The following is a 22,022-nucleotide window of genomic DNA, read 5'->3' as shown; positions in this document are numbered from 1 at the left end:
GGGTCGGGCTGCAGGAGGAGGCGCCTGGACCCCGGAGCAAGAGCCCGGGTAGCGGTCCGCGCCGGGGCGGGCGCTCCGTCAGCACCGGAGTATGCAAAGGAGCGTGTGTGGCTGGAGGGTTGGCAGTCGGAACAACAATGCGCCCGCGGGGTAGGCTCGGCGGGAGCCGGGCCGCGCCGCGGGGTGGGCGCGCGGCGGCCGCCGAGGCTTACCTTGACTCGGCCTCGAGGCGCGCGCGGGGCCGGCGTGCTCGGGGGCCGGGCGGCGGCGGCGGCGGCGGCGGGCGGATGGCGGCGGCACGGCGGTGGCGGCGGCGAGGGCGCGCCCGAGGCCTCGTCGCGCTCTGGCTCGGCGGGCTCCGGCTCGCGCCGCAGCCGCGGCTGCTGCCGGGGGGCGCGGCGGGCGCAGCAGAGCGGCGGGCGGCGGCGGCGGCGGCGGCGCGAGCGGCTCCCTCCAGTCCCCGCGCGGGCGGCGGCGGCAGCGTCGTCGAGCGGTGCAGACAAAGGAGGGGCGGAGGGAGGAGACGGAGGGTGTGGGAGAGGCGGCTTCACCGGCGCGGGCAGGCGGGCGGCGGCGGCCGCGCTCCTCTCGCTCCTCAGCAGCGGGGACCGAGAGAGGGAGCTGTGTCTGAGGAGACGCCAAAATCCCCCTTAGCGCTGCCCGCGGGAGGGGGAGGGGGCACAAGATGGCGGCGGCCGGGGGGGCGGGAGTTCAGCTCATGGATCCCGGCGGGCGACGGAGGGGAGACCGGGCCGGCGGAGGCGGCGGCGGCAACGGGCGGGGGAGGGGGCTGATCCCGCGTCTCCCCTCAGCAGACAATACAAGCGCCTCGGAGCGAGTCCCCGAACCTGCCCTAGCCAAAATGGCGGCCGAGAAAGAGCGGAAGTGACGTAAATACCTCATTAGCATAAGAGGACTCATTGTCCAGCTAAGTAGGGGGGGTAGTGGGGGACAGTACCCCTTCCCCCCATATCCCCCAGGGACAACTCTCTCACTCCCACCTGTGCTTGCACCTAACTTTTTTGGAGGGAGGGTGGCACTAGCACCCCCACCTAAGGGAAATTATATAATCCCCACTGAGGGGGAGCTCTCGCGAGAACCAAGGGGATTTGCCATTGACCCACTAGGAGGCGCCGCGGATAATGGCCGCAGTGCGCTTCCAGGGCTCGTGTGCACGGCGGGCGCCTTCCTCTGGCCGCAGCGCCGGCGGCGGAGGCACCAGCAGCGGGCCGCAGCACGCCCTGCACTCAGTCAGGTGGCCGTGCTGGGGATCCCTGCGCGGACCCAGCTGGGCCTGGACTACATCTGGCGGGAGGGGGCGTGCGGGCAGCCCAGCGGCTCCACGTGCTGGGAGGCCTGGGCTCTTACGGACTGGGCAGCTGCGGGAAGGGCAGGGACACCTGGCTGGTCCTGCGCGATGCCTCCTGCCTTATATGAGGTGTGAGGGCCTCGTGCTTCACACACCAACTGGAGCCACAAGCCCGTGGAGCCCTGGTTCCTTCCTGGTGGGGTGGGTTACTTAGTGGACAGGGGCTGACATTCTTCCAAGTCGGTGATGGGCTCTTCTCTTTGGCCTGAAGAAAACAAATGGGAACCCTAGCGTTTGGGGGGCCACCGGACTGGTGAAGCTCAAAGATGAGAAATGAAGTTGCTGATGGGCCTCCACAAGATGCTCAAAAACTACACTTCAACTGTAGGGGACACTCTTGGTGTCACCACAATTTGGATAGCACAAGATAGCACATGGACAGTTTGTGCAAATTTAGGTCAATCCCAACCAACACATTATCTCAACTTTTAACCCACCTTTTGGAGAACAGTGCATCTGAGATTATATCACTGGCTAAACATACTTAAGAGTAATTAAAATTAACATCATCATGAAGGATTAACCAAGCCTGTTTTCTTAAGGTGTGCTCTGTAAACAGACTGATCTTTGGCTATTTCTCCAAATTTCAAGTTAAAACAGTTTCAAACCATACATAACACCCTAAAAGATTCTGACTTAATTGAAAATAGTACTAATTGTGCTTACATACAGCTCAGTGTCTAAGACTTTGGTTAGCAGGTTTAAACAAGCCATTTCATCCAACACAGAATTTCATTAATTTCTGAAATCATGACAAAATATATCTTTAAAAGCCAAATCAGTATTTTAAGGGGAAACCAGAGCTGGAAAAGATAAAAAAAAGGGGGGGGGTGGTGCCAAAAGATTTGATTTAGAGAAACAAAAATGAAGAATCTAATTACATGTTACAGAAGACTGGCAAAAGCTACTATGAAATAAGCAAAATAATTTTATCACAAGTTTAGTTTTCCTTAGATATACTTAGATTTCATACAGTGATAATACAAATAAATACAATGGGAAAACATCTGGATTTCATCCTTGGCCTAATTTACAAAGTAAAAAGATGCTAGGTTCACATGTAGATGTTTAAAAAGATTTTAGTGCTTAAGATAATCAGATTTACCACAAAAAATGCATCTAAATGGTCCAGTTTCTTTTCTAAATAACTTCTACATGATCAAAGTCTTCACTGCTCAAACACCTTCTTTACTATCAATTCCAGTAGTGACAGTGTTGTGACTATGGGATTAAGAACCAAAAAGATTAAAACGGTGAAAGATAGCTATCTACTCTAGTGAGGTCTGAAAGGCAATACTTTATAGTGAGTTCTCTGAGGTGTAGGTAATCTCTGCTCCACATACTTGACAATAAAAACTTTGGGTTTAGATGAAGAAGAAAATCTAAACAACAACAACAAAAGAGTATTATATTTCTATTACATTAGGTAATTCTACATCAAACAGTGATGAATTTTCTAATTATTAATGATAAAAGAAGTCATTTCCCCCAGGAAGGTGGGTCCCTTGTGTGCTGGCTGGCTACACAGCTTTGTGTAAAAGGGAAATAGAAGAGTAGAGGCCCTTATCGGAATGTGTCCTATGGATTCAACTATGGCAACAGGTAATGTTCAAAATGGCACCAAAGGTTTTATAGTCTGGTATTATTAATTTCTGGTACGATTTGTTAGAAATGCAATGGAAAAATCAGATTTTAAATTTCTTTAGCAGCCAAATTAAGCCAGGAAAATGTAATTAGGAATACTGTTGAATAAATATGCTTACTAAATAACTTAGAATGTCTCTTACTTGCTAAGGACGGTCAACTTGATCTTAAGCTTATTTGCTCAAAGTATGCCTTCCCCCAAATTTAAAAGATACTGGTTCCATAAGCTATGCCATAGTTAGAAATTTATCTTTTTTTTTTTTTTTAAACACTTAGGTTAGAAAAGTAAACAGAACATTTGTGGTGGCTTTAATGAACAACTTAATGTGCATTTTAACTGGCAGAACACTTACAGCTTAGTAAGATGTTTAAAAATTACTATAGCAGCTAAAGTCTTTAAGTCATCAAAATACTGATGACTTAATGTCATCAGTATTTTTTCTTACTCATAGAAGTTACTGCTTGAGATAGAAAAAAAAAGTAGCTGTGCAATCAACGGATGTCAAGTTTCCAATTCACAGTATGTCTTTTAAATAGACTTGCTTTGACAGATGATATGCTTCATCAATTCAAGAGCTACAAACAGCCCAACTCTAAATTTGTGACCCAAACATATTATTTTATCTAGTCTAAGAAATTTGAGATACATTTTTAAAGAAGGGGCAAAAGTGTCTACTTATTCATTCATACAGAAACAGCCATATACATTTCATGAATATAATTAACATTTTTCTTACTTCTGACATCTACTACAAAGAGCTATGAATCCAGTTTTTTATATACTTCAAAATCTTCCCCGTGTAAGAAATTCTGCACTCACATACTCTAATGAAAGCAGCAATATTTTCTGAAAAAAACCCACATACATTTATTTACAAGTCTTAATACAGCAAAATCAAATGAAAATTGAGAACACTTAATTTTTCTAATTTAATTTGACATATGAAATGGAGTTTCCTCAGAAAAAATTTGTATGAAATTTACCTTACCTTATGATTTATGCTCTAAGAGTACATTTTATAAAAATCAGCAACCAGGCTTCTTTTATGTTTAAATGAAATCAACATGGTAAGTGTAATGAATAACTTTCTTTTATGTAGTAGCAAAGAGAGTCAATAATCCTTTCAAGAAAGAGACTATTTCATTTCCTCCCAACTTGGATTCACCATAAACACGATCCACAAATGATATTGGAACCTGGTTAAAAAAAATATACGTTAAGTCAGTCTTCAAAAATATTAGAAAGGAAGCATAGCAGGCATACAACAATACAGTACAAACAAGATTTGTCTTATATAGCCTTCAAGTAAGTTCAGAAGTTATGTGATTCTTATAGCAACTGTACCTCCAAATCTTTAAAATTAAACACTTCATTACCTAAAAACAGGTCACATGAACCAAATCTACAACCATTTGAAAAGCAATGATCCTGAATATTAAGCTGTTGACCAAAGTTTCAACCTGTATTTCAAGAAAAAAATTATACTCCAAAGTAAAATGGCCTTTCACTGAATTTTTTCAGTAGTCCATTAAATGTATCTGTTACTATGTTTTAGTGTTAACAATCTTGACACTTCCACAGGAGACATGACATTCTAGTTATTTTCTTGCTAGGAGGAAGAACATTAGTGTTAAAGCAGGAGAGCCTTTCGGAAGAGCTCAATAGCTAGCTGTAAATATTAGTGAGCACCTCCCACCCCCATAATTCCTGTCCTCTTCATTTTCGCATAGAAAATGGCAAACTAATTCATCATTACAGTGGCTCTTGCCTATGGCAAGAGGAAAGGGAGCAAACACATTCATCCCACAGTGCTCAGTGGTCAGAAGAAAGGGCAAGATGCACAAGGTACCAGTAACTTTTAATTCTTTAAAAGGTAAAGCTGCTTTCTATTAATGTTTTATTTTTTTCTTTTAAAGATTTTATTTATTTATTTGACAGAGAGAGGGACAGCCAGCGAGAGAGGGAACACAAGCAGGGGGAGTGGGAGAGGAAGAAGCAGGCTCCCAGTGGAGGAGCCCGATGTGGGGCTCGATCCCAGAACGCTGGGATCACGCCCTGAGCCAAAGGCACACGCTTAACAACTGAGCCACCCAGGCGCCCCTCTATTAATGTTTTAAATCCTGGTAGGTCAAATGTAGTTAATTTCAAAGTGATTTTTCACACTTTAGTGTGTGGACATTCTAAACAACTAGAAGACTCCCACATTTATTTAGTAGTTGTGCAAGTTAAACTTTTTATTATAAAAAGTGTCAATCTTCTGTTTCTTTATGAGGAATATAACATTCCACTTACTATCAGTTTGCCTACCTCGCCAATAGTATAATTCAACTGTCTTGCCCGAACAATCATCTCCATCTGGAAGACATAGCCTTTAGAAACACATTTTTCTATCAATTTCTGTAGAACTTCTTTTCGGTATAACCTGTGAGAAATTAAAATACATATGAACACCTAGGTAAATATACTTGCCTACATGTATCCTGACTTTTTCAAAGTTCACTGGTATTTATAAAACCTAAAATTTTCATTAGCCATTTGCATGCAGAAAAACTGTCACAGCTTATGATTATGGTACATTTGTCCTGAACCAGAATGGTCATGAAATACTTGGTAAATAATTTAGAATAATTTTGAAAATGAATTCTTAGTATCTTTTAGGCAATTATTTTCCTACCATACTACAAGAAATTATAAAAATAGAGTAAAGTGAATCATTTAAAGTAAAACCACCCACTGTTTTAAGTTTTTAAATTTTCTTAAAATTTATTTTTAAAGTTGAATTGAAGAGAAACCGTTCTAAATATTGCAACAATAGATTTGATAGATGATTAATCAACAATATAAAGTAGATGGCAAGGGCAAACCCAGTAATTAACAGGTGTTTCCTCATAAATGTCTAAGCAGTTTCTATTTCCCAAGATGTACTAAATAAATTCCCTGAGATAAACGAAGTCCCTTTAGGGGACTTAACAGAGAGCTCCCGAAGAAAGTGACTGGGGTCACCCGCAAGACTTCCCAGCTCCTCTCTCTTACTTTGTAAATCTGATGTGTTCTGTGTTTGGCCTGCAGCCCATCTATATAGTTGGGCTGCACATGTGCCCATTACAGGTGTCTGTGATCTCAACTGGTGATAGGATTGCCTCAATCCTGCAATGGCTAGATTCCTGTCTTAACCTTGTGTGTCAATTCTAACAAAGGACCAAAGAATTAACATTATGTAGTGTAAAAAAAACAAATACCAAGTAATATAAATTATCAACTAATGCATGAGGTTTGGACCTTAAAGTAGATGAACAGGCATCTTATAGTTTCAGAGATTAAAAAAAAAAAAAATTGTGGCAGTCTTTAGTCATTTGGCATGGTCATACAAAACAGTTCATCTTCTATAGCAAGTCTAAAATTAAAAACACCCCCACCAAAATAAACAAAAATTACCCTTCCCCCAACCTGGAAGGAGGCTTTGTTTCAATTAAACAAGAATTTTTTTTTTAAATTAAAAACATACAGAGAGCAAGGTAAATGAAAACACCCTAAACTATTTTAAGCTTTTCTGTGCTATATTCATATGAATTGCAGAAAATTGCTGGAAAAGGTGCTGTTTCTTAGAGCCTATCACCAGTGATAGCAACGTTCTGAATAAGAAGTGAGTAGCCACCTTGGCCCTGAGCCCCCACTAGGGGCTGAGCACCAGTGTGAATGTTAACAAGCACGCTAACCTAAGTCCTACCTTTGATGCTCTTTAGAAAGTACATTTTTCCTTAAGACACTCAAGCCTCATTAACAACTTCTAAGGAACTTCAGTCTGCCTTTGTGTGTTCCAGAACAAAAATGAGGTAGAAATGAAAAGCATTTCTTAAAAATAAGCCACTGTACACCAAGAAATTTAGGCAAGAAGTTGTAAATAATAGAAAATAGACAGTTTTTACTGTACCTGAAACTTCCTGTTAAATCAGATGCTCCTGGTCTGAGCAAAATCTGAGTTATAAAATTGGCCCCGCGGCTGTTAAATAAAACAATCAGATTTTCTTTATATAATACATTTTCTAAACAAGAGAAACAATCCAATATCAGAGTGCTAAAACTGTTACACTAATTTCATAAATGCAACACTATTTCACAAAAATGTCAATTCTACAGAAATTTTAGTCAGTAAAAGATCTGATATTCTTAATCTTGGGGAAATGGGGACTTTTATTCTTGGAATGGGACATTTAGAGGGGACCTATAAAACAATCACTCTTCTAAGCTTTAGGTAAGAAAGATAACGGATTTTTAATTCAACTTGCATATTTGTCAACAGCCCTCACTGAGAATTATGAACATCTCTCAGACAGCAAAAGGCATCAGGCATTTGGAGTTTCCTTTTCAGATTCTAATAAGCACAAGGGATCATGGGTTTCAACTGGGCAACAGGTCAGTCTGCATAAAAATGGCACTTTTTTAAAAAGAAGGTATGCAAGTGAGCAAGGGTTTTGGTTTTGGTAATCTCTGGAAATTGAACAAAGATTCATTCTGAAACTGTTTCAGTCTACTTGGGCCGCTACAATGAAATACCACAGACCATGTGGCTTCAATGACAGATATTTATTTCTCCCAGTTCTGAAGGCTGGGAAGTCCAAGATCAAGGTGCAACAGAATTGGTTCCTGGTGAGAACCCTCTTCTTGGCTTACAGAGGGCTGCCTTCCTGCTGTGTGCTCTCACGGGGGAGGAGGGCAACAGAAGTCAAGCTCTCCGGTCTCTTCTGGAAAGGGCAATAATCCTACCATGAGTGCCCCATGGTCACTAAACTTAATTACCTCCCAAAAGGCCCCACCTCCAAATACCAACACTTTGAGGGTAAGGTATTTTAACACATACATTTTAGCAGAGACATCCAGTCCATAACAATGACAGGGTATGTGCTTCAAACACAACTAAGTATCAATTTCAAGCTATTACTAATAGCTATTATTAACATTTCAAAAAGATCTGAAGTGCCCTTGGAAAAAATGACTTTTGTATTGCAGCTATTTTAGTGAGCTCCTATTCAGAAAAAAAGTTTTCTGGGGCAGACTGGAAGGAACAGTTTCTCTCCAAAGCCAAGGTAACTACCAAGGCCCTCCCTAGGAAAGATTATTTTTATACAAATAATATGGTTAGGGATATAGCTGGGATAATGGCTAACAAAAATATTTTCCCTTTCAAATTGCTTCCAATAACAAAATAATTCTAGGACATAGTTTATCCCTCAAAATGGGTTTAATCAAAGGAAAATGAGCATATATGTATATATGTGCAGTATACGTATATATTTGTACCTCTAGCCAAGTGAATATTTCTAAATTGGGGATTTTTAAATTAAAATGCAGCAAGGGTCATATGGGCTTGGATTAAAATTCTAGTTCATTCAAATGAGTCCATGGGCAAATGATTACATAATTTTTCTCAGGAGTATATACTCTTAAGTCAGTGCAGTCATTAACAACTAATGACAAACACAACTAACACAACTTAATGATCCAACTAAAAGTTGTAAAAGGTCTCTGACTGGGACTTCCTAATTTTAAATAAGAGCCCTGATGACAAATTCAGAGGGCCTGAGAGATCACTCACTTGTTCTCAACACTGGCTGCACAAATGAATCATCTGGAGAGCCTGTGAAAAATACTGATGTTTTTGCCCCATCCCTGGAGATCTGTTCACATGGTCTACCGGTGCGTGTGTGCGCACACAAAAAAGGGAAAACGATAGGGAACAGTAGTGTATGATTTTCTCTCTATATGATTCCAATATTCAGCAGGATTAAAAACCATGGTTTTATCCAACCCCTTCATTTCACTGAAGACTGAGGCTCTTACAGGTCTTAAATGACTTGCCCAAGTTTCCACATTTAAGAGGCAGAACTGAGATTAACTTAACAGAATCTTCAATAGGAATGAAAAGGGTAATAAAAAACACTAATATTAGTAAGAATACGTATAAAGGTATGCTGTTTTATACTAAGTAGGAAGCTACATAGATCCTTTATAGATCTCATCTTCTCAACCACCACAAATAGGTGATAGATTAAATATGGTCAGAAATTAAATATGGTCAGAATTCTTTGTGGGTCTTCCCATCAGGAAGTGAATTCTTCTTCCCCAACCCTTGATTATGGGCTTGCTTTGTGTGTGTCTGTGTGTGTGTGTATACAAGACTACTTAGTCCAAAAATACAGATGAATAGTTCACTTAAAGCTGAAGGTACAGAATAAATTTTGCTGAATTAGACCATTTCTAACAAAGGTTCAAAGGTTTATGCCGATTTTTCCTTAGTGAAAAATATCCAAAATAAAATGCTTTAATCATAGGAAAAATTGTAGATAAGGAGCTATCTGGGAGTATATATTGGAAGTTAACAATCTGATCCCAAAAATCCCAAGGCAGCATGGTAATGTAATCCAAATACCTGTCATAAACATATTCCCAGTAGTTATAATAAAAGCCAGAGAAATCGCAGCACATGTATATACCTGATTATTTTTCTTTTCAAATCCCAGCCGTATACACCTCCATTTCCTTTGTACCGAGTTCCAGAGACAATGTCAAAATTACCCTCCTTCTGCTTCCTGCAGAAAAAATAAACTGTCAATTGGAAAAAGCTATTGAGCTTTCAACAGTTATTTTGATGAGCTACACAAAAAGAACTTTTAAGATTTGCATAGGAAAAACCATGCCAAGAAAACAGACGAACTACACCACTGAGAAATCTTTCAATGTAAGATTTTCAAACCTAATTATTTTCCCCTTATTAATTTCTAAAACTAAAAAAACAGTAGTATTTGCTGATTGCACCATGTGAAACCATCCTAAAATGTAATCCCCCTCCATTCTGTTCTTGGCCCTATTAATAAATAAACAATGTTAAAACAGCCTGGTAACCCTCCAGACCTTTCTCTTTATAGAAAAATAAAGACACACATAACCTGTAGGATTCTGGTTGCTTTAAAAAAATTGGAACCCAAAAGAGTATATTCTGCAACTTGCCTTCTGTCAGTTAACAATATACATAATGGAATCACGGACATCCCTGTAGGTCAACAGAGAATTTCCCCATTCTTTCTAATAGCTACAAAAATATCCCATGGAACACTGGACCCGTATACTTGCATGGTTGTTATCATGGTGGGCCTCCCCGCCCCCAACAACACAACCACAATGAGTAGTGTGGCAACGTTCTGATAAACTTACATACTGGTGCTTAGACAACCCAACATGGAACATCAGAGAATTGCTAAAACAAAGCTTACAAGTATTTTGAACAGGTATCACCAGAAATTACTTTTCAAAAAGGCCGTAGCAACTCACATTTCCTCCAGCAATATCTGTGTGTGTCCACTTTCTGCCATCTTATCGGTGCTAGATGTGTTGCTCTTTAAGTTTGTAATTATGACAAACTAATGGGTAATAAAATACTGTCAGTTATTTCACTTCGTGTTTCCCTGACAACATCCCAGCGTGTCTTCCCTCAGGCTTATCAGCCATTGGTCTTTCTTCTACATAAGGCCTGTTTTTATCTTTCACCCATTTTCTACTCCCCTGGTTCCATTTCCTTCTCGGGTCAAAGGGGCTCTTGGGAATTAAGCAGAGAAGATAGCTCTGAGGTGACTTTATGCAGAGATCAAAGTATGAGAAGTAGCTGGCTATTAAGGAGCAGGGAAAGAGCATTTTAGGCAAAGAACGCAGTGCTCCATGTGACACAGAAATGGAAGGAGTATGCCTGCAGCAGAGGGATGGGAGGGGCACAAGATGAGCTCAGAAAGGGAGGCAGGGGGGCGCCTGGGTGGCACAGCAGTTAAGCATCTGCCTTCGGCTCAGGGCGTGATCCCGGCGTTATGGGATCAAGCCCCGCATCAGGCTCCTCCGCTATGAGCCTGCTTCTTCCTCTCCCACTCCCCCTGCTTGTGTTCCCTCTCTCGCTGGCTGTCTCTCTCTGTCGAATAAATAAATAAAATCTTAAAAAAAAAAAAAAGAAGAAGAAGAAGAAGGGGAGGCAGGGGCCAGATCACATAGTGGTTTGAGGGGCAAGGAAGAGAGTTTCTTCCCATCTGTTAACGAGAACTCGCTGAAGTGATCGAAACAGGAGAGTAACATTACCTAATTTTGTTTTAGTACATTTAGCTTATATTGAAGACAGTTTCCAAATTTTTTTTTTTTTAAAGATTTTATTTATTTATTTGACAGAGAGAGAGACAGCCAGCGAGAGAAGGAACACAAGCAGGGGGAGTGGGAGAGGAAGAAGCAGGCTCATAGCGGAGGAGCCTGATGTGGGGCTCGATCCCATAACGGCAGGATCACGCCCTGAGCCGAAGGCAGACGCTTAACCGCTGTGCCACCCAGGCGCCCCACAGTTTCCAAATTCTTATTCTGAGGTTTCATGTTGTCTTAGATTTTCTAAGAATACAACTATATTGCCTACAAATAAATACTATTTTATATCCTTTCTCAATATTCATACTAAATTCTTGTTCTTACATCACTTAAAATGGCCACATATGATGACAGCTGATATGCCTACCTTTATGTATTTATTAATGATTCCACATTTCACCATTCAGTAAGATGTCTATTAGGACTGGGTTGTCTTTATCAAGTTTAAGTGGTTTCCTTTTATTTCTACTTTCAAGTTTTTATTAGAAGTGGCTAGTACAGTTTATCAGATACCTTTTAGCATCTATAGACTTAATCATGCTGCTTTCTTTGCTAATGTGATAAATTATGTGGATGAATTCCTCATGATGAACCATTTTGGCATTCTTGGAATAAACCCTATTTGTTCATGGTGTTTTACCCTTATGATGTAGGGCTTAATTCCATTTAACAGGGACGTCACCTCCCATCTTTTCCTGTAGTCTGGGAGAATTTAGATAATAAAGAAATAATTATCTGTTGATTAGTCCCTAAAATATACTATTTAGCCACATATCTATAGTCACGAGCCTCAGATCTATATGTTGGTTTCACTTCCGACACCAAACTTAAAATAGCATGTGCATTTTTAATTAATAAAAAGTAAAGTCCAAAATTAACATAAGATAAATAATTTGAATCATAATTCTTCCAGATATTAAAAATACCTACCTAATGAATTCAGGAATAAATTTTGGCTGAAATTTAGAAAAAAAATAAACATTAAGTCAGTAAAAGAGGCTTAGAATATCATGAATAGCTAATAAAGAAAGACAGCACTTACATGGTGTGAGAGATCAGCATCCATAATTATTACGTAGTTTCCTGTGGCATGTTTCATTCCGTGAATATATGCAGTTCCTAAAAATGAAAATATATCCATTTAAGAAAACCATCAGAAATGCTTAAATGTACACATGAACAGGGAAGAAATTAGGCATCTGTAAAGCATACATCAGTTCCTTAAAAGTGATACTAAACTATAATTAAATCCTATTTATTCTCAATCAAGAACATCTCTCCATTCTTCCATCTGCAACTTCACCTTAGTCCCAGGCACCACCTTCTCTACCTAAAAGTGTTTCCCTGCTTCTGCTCTTCCCATCACTCTTGGCCCATTTCCACAAAAGTTGCCCCCTGAGTGTCGTCTACAAGGTAAGCCTAGTACACTAGAGCCTGGATCTGGTATTTGGGGTCAAAGGCGCAGCCAGCAATTATTTAGCCATCTTCATGCCTAAAAGTTCCCCAGCGATTTGGGGATTCCTGCATTCCCTAGTTCCAAACCACCACACTATCTTATTAGCAAGGCTGAACCCTTCTAATTCTTTTGCTAAAAAGTGAGAATCACAGCTTTTTGGAATTCCACTGATCGGTCAGGAATTCCTGGTTGCTTTCACGGCAGTTTCCAGATTATTTCAATCCCAAAGAACCTCTGGGTTCAGATATTCAGAATACTTCATGCCAGAGAACTGATGGTCTTTAAGGCAGCAAATACTCAATTTTTAAGAATTGTGCTTCCTCCATGCTCCCCTTATTTTTAAGTAAAATTATACGACTTCTCATCATAAGCAACTGTAACCAAAAACAGAAATAAAGGCACTGAGATACTCATCTCAGAATGACTAAGTTCATCTGAGATTTTCTATAACGCCCCGTTTAAAAAGCTAGACAAACTTTTTTTTTTTTAAATAAAGAATACCTTTTTACAACTTACAAAGAAATGTTCAAAGATTTACAGCTAATGCAGCATGCTGGTCCAAAACATTTGCCCTCAGATCCCTTCTCTGGCACTGCCCTATTCTGTTCTACATTGCATGGAACTAGAGTGCCCAGGTGCTCTCCTCAACTGGCTGTCAGATAGCTTTGGGAGGCAGGAGGGATAGTTTCCAGGAGAGAGAAAAGGAAAAGTGCAAGGGTGTCCCCCCTCTTACTCTGCCTCCTAGCATTGACTGGATATCCTCCATGGCTCTAGCTCCTGCCAGGTATCTCCCACGCCATCTTTCTAACCCCTTCTAAATAGCCTGGGTTCCTGGGCTCCCAAAACACCATCTCCTATTGTTGCTCCAGTCTAGGGGTGGTAGCAACCTCTAGCTATTACTAGCTTGAGTAGCCTCACTGTTCCATTGCATTTGGTTTCTCAGCATTCCTTCACCTGTGTAACCAGATTCTTTGTACTAAATTCCCTATATTGAAAGACTGACAGTGGTTTCTGTTTTCCCAAGTGGACCTTGACTGATATAGGCAACTAAAGGTAAACCATATACACATCATTAAGATCATTAAAAACCATCACAAGAGGTCACTGTATTTTGGCCTTGTTCCAAATTAAGAAAATACCACTGGATAATCTTACCAAGGCAAGAAGCAGGTATGAAGGGTGAGAGCTTCTACTTACCTAGGCCTAACTTTTTCTCCCGTGGTCTTAGAAGCTGCAAGAATAAGAAACGGCATTTTAACAGAAATACTAAAAATAATCTAATAAAAAATTTTTTTAACAGAAATACAGCTGCATTTATTAGACCTTAAAGCAGAGTATGTTTAACATTTTTTGCCAAAGTAAAAAAGTGTTTAGTAACAAATCAAATAGTTTAACAGTTTGGAAAAACAACATTCTTTTTCCCCAACCCTACAGGTCAAATTTTAAACATTTTTTACTGGTGCTATCCACCAGAAAACAGTATGTAAACAATATGTTATGTCTATTACTTGATTTATCGTTTTGAACATCTGTTGATTCCTTCTCCTATGAAAACCAAGGATTTAACTCACTTATCCTATACCTTCAAGTATTTGAAAGCCATATCTGTTTTCTCAATTCCTTTTTTGATTTTATTATTTATGTTCTTGATCTTTTTCCCTTTATTTTTTTCAGTTACAAAAATAATACAGGCTTATGGCTACAAGTCAGACAATATATGGTCATTCATTAGTTAAGGCATTCAGGTTGGTTCCAGGTATTTGCCATTACAAATATTGCTACAGTAAAGATACTTGTAAATATTTCCTTTTGTAGAGGCCCTGTCATTTCTGTAATTAGCATCCCAAAAGTGGAATCACTGGCTGAAAGGGTATGCACACTTCTTTCTCTGAATTCCTTGTATGATTTTAAATGCTGACATCACTCCATCAACTTATCCTGACTTTATGCTTGGAAGACCTCATTACATTCTCTACTGGCCCAATGGCATGACTTTAGGGTTATATGCCTAACAAGAAACTTAAAAATTTTTTTCTTTTCTTACTTTTGTCGCTTTGTCACTTTTTTTTTTTTGCTTCATATATAAACCTTGACTTTTTGTTTAGCTTTTTCCTTTCATCTAGAAATTTCTGAAAAAGTAGAATGCCAAGATTTTGACTCTAAAGTTTCTGAGGCACGGGGCTCAAATAGACTCACTACCGAGCCTATCTTGTCTCCTTCTGCATTTGCCAGTGTGTAACCAGGCTACCTGAGACTACAAATCTCTAAACAAAGTATTTTCAGTTCAATTCAACCAGGATAGACTTTTTTTTTTTTAACTTCACGCAAACTGCTGTAGGTCTTGGGGAGGAACAAAGATAAAATACATTCCTGCTCAATGAGCTCTTATATAGAAGAGAACTAGACAGTCAATCAATCATGTATAGTAATTATAACTCACTAAACAAAATCAAACAAGATATATCAGGTTTTATTTTTACAACTGATGATTACTGAAAAAATATTGACCTGGTATCTGCCCTGAAAAAACAAATTCTTTAAAGTTCACCTTAAATTTTCTATAAATCCTATGTTTCAGTTGGAAAAATCTTTTTTTTTCTCAAGTTTTTATAAAATATAAACCATGCTCCATATGATAAAGTACTATGGAACAGTTAAAAGAATGAGATAATTTACTGATAAAAGATATCTCAGCTACAATTAAAAATCAACAGAATGATACAGGAAGATTGCATTTATGTTTAAAAACAAAAAAACACCACATTGCCTAGTTCTACAAATGTAGACACATACACATACATGCACAAAGGTCTGAGGCAATCCACACCAAGCTGCTGACTGGGGTGTCCCCTGGAGAAAGGACTAGGAGGTGGACCACGAAATGCTCATTAAAGGCAACTTCAGTTTTATCTGTAACTTTTTCATTTTATAACAAGAATGTAGTTTTTCATTTCTTATGCAATAAAAAGTTCCCATTGTTACACTGCTTTACTTTCAAATCCTTAGTTCCTTCCACCCCCTCCCTTTATCGCCACCTCACCATCAATGAGGACAGCATAAAGCAGGGAAGGGCATGACAGAGCTCAACTCACAGCCATCAGGCGAACCAACATGAACTCACACACAGTGTGTGCAAACATACTCTGAAGAATGCTTACCACACTGCTTATGAGATACTTCACGTGATGCTATAATGTTTTGATAAAAAACTTAATTTGTAAAAAAAATTTTGTCATAGAAAATCTTGATGACATTTTAGAAAACCTATGATCCATAATATTTAAGTGGACCTGTTTTTACCATACTCTCAAATTCAACAAGTTGAAAGAAGAATGAAGATAAAAATAAATCTTTAGCTAAGAAAGGCTAATTGTACTCTCCTCCTATATTGCAATTCCTTACTTAGCAGTGTGGCTTACATTTTTTCATTTTATTTATTTTTTTCATTTTTGGCCATTTCAGTTCTTATGAATTACATTTTTTTTTTTTTTAAGATTTTTATTTATTTGAGAGAGAGAGAGACAAGCCGGGGGTTGGGGAAGGGGCAGAGGGAGAAGCAGACTCCCCTCTGAGTGGGGAGCCTAATGAGGGGCTCTATCCCAGGACCCTAAGTCTACCCAAGCTGAAGGCAGACACTCAATTGACTTGAGGAGCCCCAAGAATTATGTTTTTGTACATTTGATTAGGGTGCTAATTTTTTTTTTTAAGATTTTATTTCTTTGACAGAGAGAGAGAGAGAGAGCACGCGGGCGCGGGCAGCATACAAGAGAGGGAGAAGCAGGCTCCCCGCTGAGCAGGGAGCCTGACTCAGAGCTCAATCCCAGATCCCCGGATCATGACTAGGGCCGAAGGCAGACGCTTAACTGACTGAGCCACCCAGGCGCCCCAGGGTACTAATCTTTTTGTTAGAGATAATATTTGGTACTTATGGATAAACGATATTTTTTAAGTAGTCAAACCTTTCAATCCTACAGTTAAATTAGGTGTTTTAAAAGTAATGAACATGCATTATATGCTTTATTAAAAGAACAGTTTGTAAAAATACTAACCTATGAAATAACATAGGTGACTTAAACTAATCTCAAGTTGGAGGCTGAAAACAGATGACATACATGAAATATAACAGAAGCACTCAACATGGAAAGGCTGAAGCCAAATCTCAGATCCTTTTGCCCTATCAGTTCAGGATATGTGCCTCCAATTTTTTTTCCGGTCCCACCTCCACTATTTGTTAGCTGTGTAACCTTGGAAAGTGACTTAAACTCTCATCTCAGTTTCCTCACAGAGTTTAAAGAAAAAAAAAACCTCCTTCGTTTTCTGAAACATTTATTTCAGCCAGTTTGAAAGACCAGCGAACAAAGCATCTGAGCTGAATATTTTGAGATACTGTAAAATAGCTTCAACAATAATTCGTCTCCATCTTCTCTCCCAGTTAACCACACACAACACTTAAAAGCAAGTGAGCGCCATCCACGGCATCGCCTGATTATTGTTTGGGGTGGGGGAGAAGGGCAATTTTCTACTTAAAATGATTTAAAGATCATAAAATAATGAAGGAACAGGGGACTTCCCAGGTAATACAGGAAAATTGTAATGGTGAATGTAATTTTTTTTCTCATTATTTTGAATTTATTGGGTTGATGGGAAAAATGGAACTTTTTGAGGGCCACGTTGTTTTAGAATTTGAAAAGGTCAATTTAGTAGACATATCCTAAGATCGATCAATCAATTACACCTCAAGGCTGAATGAAGTTCTATGACAAGTGTTCAAAATATTGTCAGGCTGATGTTCCCAGATTATATAAGAACACATAACTCAGAGTATCCAATGTAATAACAAATGTGATTCAGTGCCTTGGCTCACAACCTCTAAAAGAAAAACTGGGGAACTACTGGCCCCAAAAAATGAACCTGACATCATCAGAAGTCACTGCTAGAAGGTTGAAAATCTGTCAATTTTTAATCTCCTTCTGTACATCAGAAGTTATTCAGAGGATTGGAGGTGTGATAGATATTTGAGTTGCTCATGTGTGATATGGAAAGAACAGCTAGCATAGAAAGGATTTACCATGGGTGTAAGAGTTAACATGTTTCCCTTAAACTCTTCCTATCAACCACCACCTCCTCCAACTGAATAGAAATTATTTCATTACCAGGATTAATCAAGAATATGTGTACCCAGTGACAGTTTTTTATAATGCTTCATTAGCTTTTCTTAAAATGCAAGTATCAGTAAAGGTTCTCCAAAAGACTTTTTTTTATGTCTATACAGGTGGTTCTCTTTTGGGAGGAGGGGACAATTTTGCCCATAAGGGGTCATCTGATGATACTCAGAGACATTTTTGGTTGCCACCCTGGGGAGAGGGGCTGCAAATGGCATCTAGTGGGTAAGAGTCCAGGGATGATGCTAAATGTTCTCTAACATACAGGACGCTGCTGCCGCCCCTGCGCCCCCACCCCTGCCAAGAATTATTAGGTCCCAAATGTCAAACAGTGCCAAGATTGGGACACTCTAGTCTATACATACTATAAAATACCCAATGCCTAGAATGTGTTTTCTAATTAAATCTGGACTTAACCGCATGCTTTTGGCCCAAGAATTATCTAAAGTTGGGGCACCTGGGTGGCTCAGTCGTTAAGCGTCTGCCTTCGGCTCAGGGCATGATCCCAGAGTCCTGGGATCAAGCCCCACATCAGGCTCCTCCGCTGGGAGCCTGCTTCTTCCTCTCCCACTCCCCCTGCCTGTGTTCCCTCTCTCGCTGGCTGTCTCTCTCTCTCTCTCTGTCAAATAAATAAAATCTTAAAAAAAAAAAAAAAAGAATTATCTAAAGTTGAGCTCACAAGTATATTCAAACATTTATAAATACAAACCATTATAAAAATAAACCACTGATCAAAAATAAAAATTATAAAGCAATTACAGAATGAATTCCACATCTACATTACTCCAGTAGAAAAACAACACCCTTCAAAGTACAGTGGGAAAATCTAAAATTTAAGACTCGGAAAGTCAATCTACTCCCATAAGACTGCTTTACAGATAAAAAGAAAGATGCTAAGTGCTGTGAAAAATAAAAAGATGCCAAATTTCACATGAAAACAGTCACCCTCCCCAGCTACAAGCTTTTATAGTTGCAAAAAAGGGAGCCAGAAAAATCAAGACACGTGTCACATTACTAATTGCAATCTAGTTCCATAATATTCCTTCTCAATTCAGTATCATCCTTTAATTTTGCCCTTCAAGAGAAATTATCTGCAGAGTAAGTTGTAAAAACAAGAGTTTATCCAAAGGTTAATTATTTTGCTATACAATTACTACTGACCCAACATATTAAAGGCATGTATAACCCCAAGCACAATGAAAATGCATCTGAATCCCAAGTGTATAAGATGCTTTTTATCATTTCAGTTTCTAGAAAAATAGATTGAATTTAGGCATTGTCATTTCTCATCTTTTCCCTAAACAAACACAAGTGATATGATAGAAAAATGTTCACATGACTTACAATTTTGTCTGACCCATAGATCTTCTCCAACTGTTCAGCAACGTCTCTTGTTCCATCTGGGCTTCCATCATCTATGATTATAATTTCATAATTGATTCCACTAAAATAAAAAACAAAATGAAAGTTTGTATTGTTTGGAGACAGTATTCTCAAAATAAAAAATAATTTTAAAATTACTAATTCCTCATCAGTGTAAGTGGGAATTTATTGTCATATTAATCACTAAGGAAAACTTTAATTACCAAATGAAATAAAGGTCATTCAGTACTTCACCTCCAAACTCAGCATGTTGCTGAAAAATGCTGTAATGAAGTCCTGAGATGTTAAAAAATTCTCACACAGAAAACATACGCTTTAGTTTTAAAAATCACAGCAATTATATATATGATAGGATATCATAAAGTTTTACTTACCTATTAGGAAATGGAATGTAGAACCTCAATACCAAATCTAGATTATAAAAAACATTTCACAAGTACATTTAAAAGATATCTCAAGTTGACTTGAAATGCTGAGTGAATACTCTTAATTCCAAATAGATTTAAATAACATAAGGAACAAATACGATTTCATCTGTTAAAATACCCTCTTTAAAACGGCGACATAATCTCTTACATCACTATTTCAAATAGTTGTACTCATTACCTCACACTATTAAATACAAAAAGCACAGAGAATTACATAAGACGTCAATATGCTTCAAAATGAACATCTCTCTATTGGCTCTCCATTAACTTTATGGTACCGTTTCTATTCTAAAAACAAGCCAACACAATACTTGGTTGTACATGTTATCACTATGTTTTCCCCCACCCCGTTTTAATTTTTTTTTTTTAAACTTTATTGGGAAATTTAAGTGGAAAGTAAAGGAAGCACAGCAAAACCCCCACAACACTATTTCCTTTCTGTCTATACTAAAAACAAATATAAGGAAATCAACCAGAAAACACATTTCACTGTCAAAGGCTTAAAAAAGTCCCAACAAACTAGGAAGAAAGCTAAAGTCAGCCTGTTAAGAGGAAATACTGGGACCTCAGCTCCCCGCAGTGCTTTAATTTGGGCAATTGCTTTACAAGCCAAAATATGTAAGATGTTGAGTCTAGCTGATATGCTGAAAGAGATATACTTCATGAACAAATGAAGTCATTCATTAGCAAATTATACTTTCTCTCACTTCAACGTGCCTAGAACACCTGAGGGTAAGGTAGTTTATAGGAATCCAGCTAAGCTGTCTTTAAGTAATTTGACCACATCTGAAAAGAAAATCGTTGTTTCCTTCTTCAAACTTTACTCTGATTAAAGCAAAAAATATTTGAGACTCAAAAGACAAACTGAACAAGATCAACTATATCACAATTTCTCTCATTTGGAAAGTGGTTATAGAAACCAAAATAAGATAACTAAATAAAAGAGGAAAAAGATATGAATTTAAAAAAACTGTGAGGAACCATGCACATTAAGATAGTTACATCATTCAAAGAATTATAGTCCAAACAGCAATGTTTTTCACCAATTAGCATTTCCAAAAATTTAAGTTTACTAAAGCCCGGGTTGGCTGGTTGGTGGGGAAACAGGCACTTTCCAAATAATGCCAGTCCTAAGGCAGTACATTTTTTTTTTTTTGCGAGCAATTTGGTAATACCTGTCAATTATAAGCACATCTGTTGACTCAGCAATTCCATCCTGAAAAGACTTTATCCCCAATACACTAGTAAAAGTAGGAGCGTCTTTATTGCAACATTCTTCTAAAGAATTCACGATGTGTCGAGCACTTTTCTAAATAGTGGAATATAAGGGGTGAACAAAGTCTGTTTTCATTTGTAAAGCAAAAGTCAAAAAAGAAAAACAAAAAAGCTCTAGAAATAATTTGTGTTCACTGGGATGACCCGGTTAAATTTTAAGTCACATGGAATATTAACGAATTTTCAAAAATAATTTTCTAGGTTGGTATATGTTGATATGGAAAGATCTTCAGAGATCTATACATGATCCCACTGGTATAACCCTAAAACAAGTTACTTCGTACTAACACCAGGATATTTCAAAATTTAAAAAAAATTGTATAAATAACTTTCAAATTCAAACTCTAAAAGCCCTAGTTTCTAACAACCACACCAAACATCCACTAGTGACCAACGAAGTTGCCAAGCAGTAGAAGCTCCCTAACCCACAGAGATCAAACCTCATGCTTACATAAGCACTCAGCACGGGGGCGGGAGTGAGCGTGCTCATTTAGACTGCCGGCTCCTACCGCATCCTGACCATCTAGGAGTGAGGTCAAGCTTTCAACCTCTCTCCAATTGAAAGGGTGCCTAACCGTACTTAAAAAAAAAAAAAAAGAAAAGAAAAGAAAAAAAAAAGCAGCCGCGGGGGGGGGAGGGGGAATGAGGTGGTGGGAGTGTACAATAAGGGATGTCTCACAAAACCCAAGGGCAGGAATGAGAACCCGAGACACGGAGAGAACCCCAGAAGTATCAGCCTCTGCTTTCTCCAAGGGTGGCCTTCTCCCCAAGGCTTCCCTCAAGAGTCGAAGGGAGGCCGCGTAGGCCGCCTCGCGCAGCCAACTGCCGCCGACACCCAGGCCGGCGAAGCCAGCTCATCTCATTCCTCAGGAAGGGCGGCCGGGCACGCTACCTCTCGGAGAAGCTTTTCACCAGCAGCCATACGATGAGCGGTAGGTTCTCGCGCTCGTTGTAGGTGGGCAAAAGCACTGAATACTTGTCCTGTCGCGGGGCGCGCCCCTCCGGCTCCCGCCGAGACCTACGAGGACTACGGCTCGCTTCCTCAGAAGCCATGGCGGAACTGCGCGGGACGCCGGAAACGGAATGACGTCAACGCGGCGCGGGAAGGGGACGGGTCGGACCGTACCAAACTCGG

At 39.4% G+C, this 22,022-nt stretch overlaps 2 protein-coding genes across 8 annotated transcripts in view; both read right to left on the bottom strand.

Moving 5' to 3' along the window:
- ADNP (activity dependent neuroprotector homeobox) overlaps positions 1-1,178 on the bottom strand; it is a 31,650-nt gene extending 30,472 nt beyond the window's left edge. For 5 of the 7 annotated variants that reach the window (XM_087853497.1, XM_087853501.1, XM_087853500.1 and 2 more), the window contains exon 1: positions 213-1,178. The gene's annotated coding sequence lies outside the window, so the exon portion shown is untranslated. The remainder of the gene's footprint in view (positions 1-212) is intronic. The other 2 variants (XM_087853496.1, XM_087853503.1) reach the window with 2 other exon arrangements.
- Positions 1,179-3,255: 2,077 nt separating this feature from the next.
- On the bottom strand, positions 3,256-21,967 carry DPM1 (dolichyl-phosphate mannosyltransferase subunit 1, catalytic). Its single transcript, XM_045771543.2, has 9 exons — positions 21,780-21,967; positions 19,146-19,245; positions 13,837-13,870; positions 12,226-12,302; positions 12,114-12,139; positions 9,506-9,601; positions 6,946-7,014; positions 5,322-5,436; positions 3,256-4,210 (listed from the first exon to the last, which is right to left on the bottom strand). Exons 1-9 carry the CDS (start codon positions 21,938-21,940, stop codon positions 4,106-4,108), a joined length of 783 nt encoding a protein of 260 aa, XP_045627499.1. The 5' UTR covers positions 21,941-21,967; the 3' UTR covers positions 3,256-4,105.
- Positions 21,968-22,022: the final 55 nt, after the last annotated feature.

The sequence above is a fragment of the Ursus americanus genome, chromosome 22, assembly GCF_024610735.1.
Source record: "Ursus americanus isolate L20-20 chromosome 22, mUrsAme1.1.p, whole genome shotgun sequence".
Taxonomy (NCBI): domain Eukaryota; kingdom Metazoa; phylum Chordata; class Mammalia; order Carnivora; family Ursidae; genus Ursus; species Ursus americanus.
This window is presented reverse-complemented; position numbering and strand designations above follow the sequence as displayed.